The 7,220-nt window shown below is 39.1% G+C and overlaps 1 protein-coding gene across 4 annotated transcripts in view; it reads left to right on the top strand.

Annotated features, from left to right (window-relative positions):
- The first annotated feature begins 4,001 nt into the window (after positions 1-4,001).
- arhgef10lb (Rho guanine nucleotide exchange factor (GEF) 10-like b) overlaps positions 4,002-7,220 on the top strand; it is a 39,168-nt gene continuing 35,949 nt past the window's right edge. For 2 of the 4 annotated variants that reach the window (XM_067591167.1, XM_067591168.1), the window contains exon 1: positions 4,002-4,197. In XM_067591167.1, coding sequence (XP_067447268.1) covers positions 4,189-4,197 — 9 coding nt within the window. In that variant the 5' untranslated portion in view covers positions 4,002-4,188. Of the gene's footprint in view, positions 4,198-6,829; positions 7,131-7,220 lie in introns of those variants that run through there. The other 2 variants (XM_067591166.1, XM_067591165.1) reach the window with 1 other exon arrangement.

Raw genomic sequence — 7,220 nt, 5'->3', positions numbered from 1 at the left:
AGAGCTTTGTGCATCGACTCCGACACACATCTGTCACAGCAACAACACGCACACACACTCGCTGCATGTGCTCAGTGTGATAACACAGGTACCATCATGCTCCTCTGCATTACAAACAAATGTTTAAAATCGTTAAAAACATTGAAAAAAATTGATTTTTATTGTTCTGTCCATATTGCCCAGCCTTAAAACTGGCCTCAGTTACCATTTTATTATCAAAAGTATACAAACATACGTCTTATACAGCAGATTCTGTATAAATAGTTGAAAGTTAAGCACAGCCTTAAAAAGACTTGTGAATCCCATATTCAGAGTTTAAGTTAAGCTTAAAGGAAGAAACAAAACAGAGAAATAATAACTTTGTATATGTGCTGTATGTGTGTGAAACAGCCTGGAAGAAAAACCTCTAATTAAAGGGCATGGTGAGTGTTTTTTTCTGCTGCAGCATAAAAATCATCTGTTTTCCTTTGAGAAACAAAATCAGACACCGAAAGGGAAAAATTCCACTTTTGACATGATGTGAACGTAGCTGCGAATGTGACTTCAGTCTGCTTAGATGTTGTTGTGTGTGTGTGCAGATAGAGTAGTGTTGAGTCTGTGGCCTTTCATTCATCTGTTGCTGTGTGTGTGTGTGTGTGTGTGTGTGTGTGTGTGTGTGTGTGTGTTGTGTGTGTGTTGTGTTGAGGATGTCATTGTTTTCTGACGTACTAATGAACCAACAACAGCGTCTTCCACCCGTCGTCTGTTGAATACACATCGTAGAGAACGTGTAGGTCTGTCCATGACTTTCATGGCTACAGCTGGTTTACTTTGTCTCTTCTTCTTGTCCCAGAACACAGTTGCTGCTGTCAGTCAGAGATAAAGTTTCTAATATTTATAAGATGACTAAATGTAATTCAACCCACAATATTTCTCCGTGTTTAGTGATGTAAGTAGACTGCCACCTCTAATGAAGACAGGGAACCATGTTTGGCTTCTATGTGATGTTTTTCCGTTTCATTTCACTTGTGTGATTTGCACTTCTTGTTCACATATTTGTGTTTTTAGATGTATTTTGGTTTGACCAACAGGCCTTTGCACACTTTGTACGTTACATTCATAGAAGTGCAAAGTGTGTCAGCATAACAGATAATACAAATCCTTTAAGCATCAGTTTATAACAAGCTTTCACTGGCAGCATGAACCATGTAGAAATATTTTGGTTTTTAATAGTTCACAGTATTATGTAATGTACTCTCAAACATTAGAGTACAGTAGTCGTCCTACTGCTGTGTAGAGGATGGAAACAACTGTTACAGACGGTTGAGTTGATAAAGAGAAGGTTGCATCATCATCACAGCCTGAAAATAAAGTATATTGATAATTATTCTATACTGAGTTAACAAAGCAGCAGAGGAAACAAAATGACCTGAACCATAATGACTTCTAATGTAAATTCAACATCATGTGTCATATTCTTTCCACAGCATTGTTTGCATGACTATGACTATGTTGTATTTTGATTTATCAGTCTAGTTCTAGTTTTAAACGGGTTACTGGCACTAAAAAGGACATTTTAATTACATTTTACAACTTAAAAACTTAATTCTCATAATTTGACTTTTTCTTCTAACATGGCTTTAGTCTTTTAAAATTACTACTTAAAATATTTCACTTTTAATTCTCAAAATCTCAAATTTCTTTTCCTAATATTCAGTTGTTGAATTGTTGTTGTTTGTCACAGAGAAACAGAAAATCCTCTTTGACAATCTTTGGCTCAAAGACAAACGTAACATTAACATCAGACTAAGATACTGAAAAACACTTTGTCACTTCAACTGATGGTCTCATAGTTTTGTAGGAAAGTCTCTTTAATCCCAGTCAGGACGGGTCCAGCACTGCAGGTACCAGACCAGTCCACAGGAGATCACTGAACAGTCCACAGACAGACCAGTCAAACCAGTCAGACCAGTCAGCTGCAGCTCAGTCTATGATGACGTACCTGCTGACAACATACAGCACCCAGTGGAAGGCTGATCTGATTACATTATAGACACAGTGTGAGTGTCTAACTGTCATATACAACTACACAGCGTTGTGTGTGTGTTGGTTGTCTGTCGGCTTCTGTGTGTAGATGTTGATGACACATGTGAGGTCATCCAGAGACCTGCTCGTCACACCTCTAACAGCTGGAACAGCTGGAGCTCCATGACAGCAGTCAGGTGACTCATTCACATATTTAAAAAGAATATCAGTTGACTGAAGAGTTTAAATATGTATTATTTCTCTGGTGTTTGGGTTTAAGACAGTTGGTCTTGATATTGTCCATAAAGACGCTTCCTTTCACTCATAGTGTTCATGACATAGAGGTGAATTTATATGTAATTGTTCACTGAATGTTATTTTTCCAGCAGTATGTACACATCATATGAAGAAGTGATGCCAGATGTGAAACTTATTTCATGCCACAGTGGAAACGAGGAGACATCTTGTGTAGGTCGCCTGCTCATCACTTCCTTTAGTTGCACTTTGTCCTGTTACTTCTGCTTTTACATTATTTCAGTTTTGTTGTTGTTTTTCATCATTTCTCTTGTATTTCTGTATTGTTTCTGACTTATTTCAAATGGCTGATAGTTTAGAAATGTTCCTAGTTTAGTTTAATCAGCTCAGATATATAAATTAATATATAAATCTAACGAGTGAAGCAGAAGTAATAAGGTAATAGTCTTTCTTCAGTCCTGCTGGTTCTGTTGTTCCTCTGTGACTGTCGACTGAATCATTGAGTTGAAGACGTCTGAGGATCATCCTGGACTCTGAGAAACACTCAACCACTTAACAGACCAAACGATTAGTCCAGAAAATAATCAACAAATTAATCAATAATGGAAATAATCGTTAGTTACGGCCCTTTATCTTACATTTTTAAATGTATCTTAGAAAAGAAAATTCAGAGGAAATTCAAATGTTACTGCACATATTCCTGAAAACATGAATTAGACTGATATGTGATCAATATATAATAGAATCTATTTGGTCAGACTTTTTAACAGTACTTAACAGATAAACATATATATGAAATACATTATGATTACATTGTTTTCACTGAAAATCATACAGTATATTAAAGTATACTAAACAACAAATAATAAACATGATGGCAAAAGAACACAGATTTAATTCAAATTACAAATGTACAAAAAGAAGTCTGACAATAAAGATTTAAAGCAGCTTTAATACATTTTGGCCACTTGCAGGCAGCATAAGAAATGATCAACACAACACTGACATATTATCACCATATTGTGTTGATATGACTGATGTGTTGCCAGCAGACACAGAACAACATTATCATTCATCTGGAGTCATGTTAGTGTTCACCTGATGAATGTAAGTACCATACTCACTCTCCTGTCAGCTCTGCTAAACGCTCCACTATGTTCACCAGCTGGTCTCTGACTGTGTGGGTACAGAGTACAGTAGGTTTATGACTGACAACAGCTACTGCTGCTGCTGCTGCTGCTGCTGGAACCACGTTGATCAGAACGCTGAGGAAACAGTGAAGTCATGGGCCATAAAACCAAAACAATGAGCTGAAAGACTCAAAAATGCTCAGTGGAACTGCAGAGTCAGCGTTAATTCTCTGTGGTTTCTTCACTACTGGCAACATCTTTCATGGTCATGTGATTAATGTGGGTGAAAAAATAGATTAGTGCAGCTTTTACATCGGACAAAGTTTCACAGCTGCTCCAGAGCTGTTTCCAGCTTTTACACTGTTGAATCTACAGATAATGAATGTTGCTACTCCATCCGTACTGTTCCGACCTAAACATCAACCCTGATGGTGGAATAACCACAACTAACAGTAAGTGTGGTTGAATATACAGCATGAATGAAACCAGATTAGATGAAAAGAGGAAGTAAATTATTTCTGGCAGTCCCTTGCTCTGTCAGCACTTCTGTCTTCTGCTTCTGCCACCATGTATCGCTCCTGCTGTTGGACTTTCCCCCTCAGCTCACATTGTAGTGTCTCAGAGACGACACAGTGCCACTTGAGGAAGACTTCAGAGTGGGAGTGTTACACACTTCAAAAGGATAAGACTGTTTAGAGCTGGCTTTCCATCCAGATGATTTTGTTCCTGCTTTGGAAAACCTGCATCTTCGTTTGAGGGTTGTGCAGGAGAGCAGATCTGTCAGAAGGGAGATGCACTGATGTATGAGGTAGGTGGTCAAGTTTAAAGTTGACACTGAGTGCTGGATCAGATTCTGAGTTTTTGTTGCATCAGATATTTCCTGCTTTTAGATGAGAGTGTGATACATTTATATTACACAGTTCTTGCAAAGTTCTTGTGTGCTGGTTACATTTTAAGAGCATATTAAACACATGTCGACCAGGCTTGAGTTCAGTTAGAAAGAGGGCTGCTGCTAGATGGATGCTGGTTTCTTTCATTTTCTCAGAGTGCTGATTCTTAGTGTGTTGCAGTACTGCTGTACTCAACTTCTGTGCAGTTTTGGGGTACTTGTACTTTACATGAGTATTTCTGTTTTGTACTACTTTACACTTCCACTCCGCTACATTTTAGAGAGAAATAATACTTACTGCTGACATTACTTTACTAAGAGCTTGAGTGCAGGTCTTTTACATGCACTGGAGTGTTTTTACATTAAAGTATTGTTACAGCTACCAAAGTAAAGAATACTCCTGCATGGTGTAATGGACAACCAGGAGCTTTGATGGGTTTGAGAGCGAGGTCTCTGCCCAAGTTGTTCTCTCTGATGCTGAATCCACAGCAAAGAGCAGCAAAAGTTGGGAATAGTTTAACTTTTTGTGGCAAATTACGGCCAAAAAACCTGCAGCCAATCAATACAGAAAGCCCTCTGACCTGCCGACCTGTGTTTTAAATAATTTCTTCCCGCCTGAAACACATTAACAATGGAAGATAAATTGATTGTGGCTGTTTCTACACACCCCAGACTGTACGACAACACATTGTACAATCACAGAGATGCATAAAAAAAAGAAGGCTGTATGGATGGAGATCACCAGTCTGCTTGGTGTCACTGGTGAGCTTGGACTGAGGAGCTCTAGTTGCTTGTGGGTCAGTATTTGGATGATTAGTTTCATAATATTCCTGAACCAGAGTTTGCCTTTCTGCTCTTCAAGTTCAATATCCACCTCGCACACAAGTGATAAAACAGTCTGTTTATGTCGGACATGTGGGCAACATCATGATCATATATGTGACAGCACACAGGAGACAGTACATGTCTCACATGTTACCAGCTAGACTGGACCGTATACACAGCGGTGGAAACAGCATCCCATCTCCCTTCAGAGAACATAACCTATCAGATATGTCAACAATGCTTTTTGGTTCATATTGGTTCATATTGATAGTCTATTATTGCAGCACACAGAATGACAGAAATGAAAGGACACGTCCCCCAGCCGCAGAAAAATGTCATTTTTCCAGCCAGCCGCATTTCACTCTCATTTTCACGCTCTTTGGTGTTGTTTCAGTGTTGAACATTTGGCAGAAAATAACTCCTTAGTGTTTGTTTTTTCTAAAAATAAATGTGAACTACAGTATCAGTCAAAAGTCTGGACACACCTTCCCATTCCCCTGAATGAGAAAGACTCTGTATAACTGATCTAAAGTTGACTTTCCTTCTCCTCCACATGTTTAGTGGAGCAATGCTGCTTGTTTGTTCCTGGAGAACTTGGAAATGAGTTTTAAGGTTTTACTTTTTGTTTTTGAACATTAAGGCTAATAAATGTGGTATCGTTTCTACTGAGCAACACTCATTTCATCTGTACTGCCTACAGCCTATTAATGGGTGACAATGACCGCCTGTCAGGTGCGGCTGTAGATCAACCGTTTAGACTGAAAGTGTTCTAACAGGTGTTAATGGATAACAGACTTACTAACACATTAGATGGTAAGTGGACTGCACTTATGTATCATTTTTCTACCTTAACAGACAAAGCACTTTACTTTGCCTCATTCATTCACACACACACACACACATACACTCTGATGTCGAAGGAGCTGCCATGCAGGGTGTTGGCCCGACCATCAGGAGCAACTTGTGGTTCAGTGTCTTCCTCAAAGACACTTTGACACATGAACAGGAAGAGCCAGGTCAATGGATAACCTGCTCTACCTCTATAGAGCGGTTCAGGGTGAGCTAGGGTAGAAGTAGATGTCACGTTATAAATGTATCATAGTACATTATACTGTCATACTCATCTGCAAGAGGGCATCAGTCGGTTGAACAGTTTATGAGACTGCTTTTGTTTTTCCCTCTAGAATTAAAGGATTTTTCTTGTTTCCTACAACCTGGGTTTTGTTTCCTCAGCTTTTCCCATCGTCTGTATCAGAAATAATAACTTTGGAGTCACCAAGGTCATAGCTGAGATCTGGGAACATGGTGACATCAATACAACAAAGTCCAACTGGGCAGGAAACAGCAGCAGTCAGATAGTTTATATCCGGAAACCAATTTATCTGGAGGCCAAACTGAAAGTGAGCCCACCTGAAATCTAACTAATAATCCTTTATTGAACAGGAAAACTGTGAGCACACAACAGTTTTTATCAGTTTGGGTGATAATTTTACAGTCACCTCCCTTTTCTCTTCCAAATAATCTGGACTAACCTGGAGATTTGTTTCCAACCTGTCTGATCATTCTACTGCTCGTGTTTCTTCATCTCTCAGACTTTGTAGTAAAGCCACCACGTTGCTTGATGAGTACAATGTTATCATGATGGAAATGATGGTCAGAGCTATGAAAATAAAACCCAAGTAGCAACAAATTATGATTATTTTGTCCTGTCCATAGTGTTTCTCTACTCTTCTGTCTGGTGTTTGACTGCCAGCTGTCTGCAGATGTGCTGAGGCTGAAGGAGCTGTCGGCACGTCTCAGTACACCTCATGTTGCCCACATCAGACAGAGCTGTGACACTGAGGTAGAACTCTGACTGAGACGAATCCCACTTCATGTTTCTGACCTCTGCTTACTTGTATTGTTATAACTCAACGTCTACTGCCAGGGAGAAAGGACTTGTTGTTATGGTCCTTTTCAGGTGTCGTATCTGATGAACTTACATGATCTCCGTGGAGAAACTGGGGCTCACTGCAGCAACCAATAGTGTAAGGTGATAGAAAGTATAATCAGTATGTATACATGACAAGTAAAGGATAGATATGAATTAGAGTATCATCCAACTGGATTTAATATTA

This window comes from Thunnus thynnus, chromosome 6 (genome assembly GCF_963924715.1).
Source record: "Thunnus thynnus chromosome 6, fThuThy2.1, whole genome shotgun sequence".
In the NCBI taxonomy this organism is placed as follows: Eukaryota; Metazoa; Chordata; class Actinopteri; order Scombriformes; family Scombridae; genus Thunnus; species Thunnus thynnus.
The sequence above is the reverse complement of the archived record's forward strand: the minus strand, read 5'-3'. Positions and strand labels throughout refer to the sequence as shown.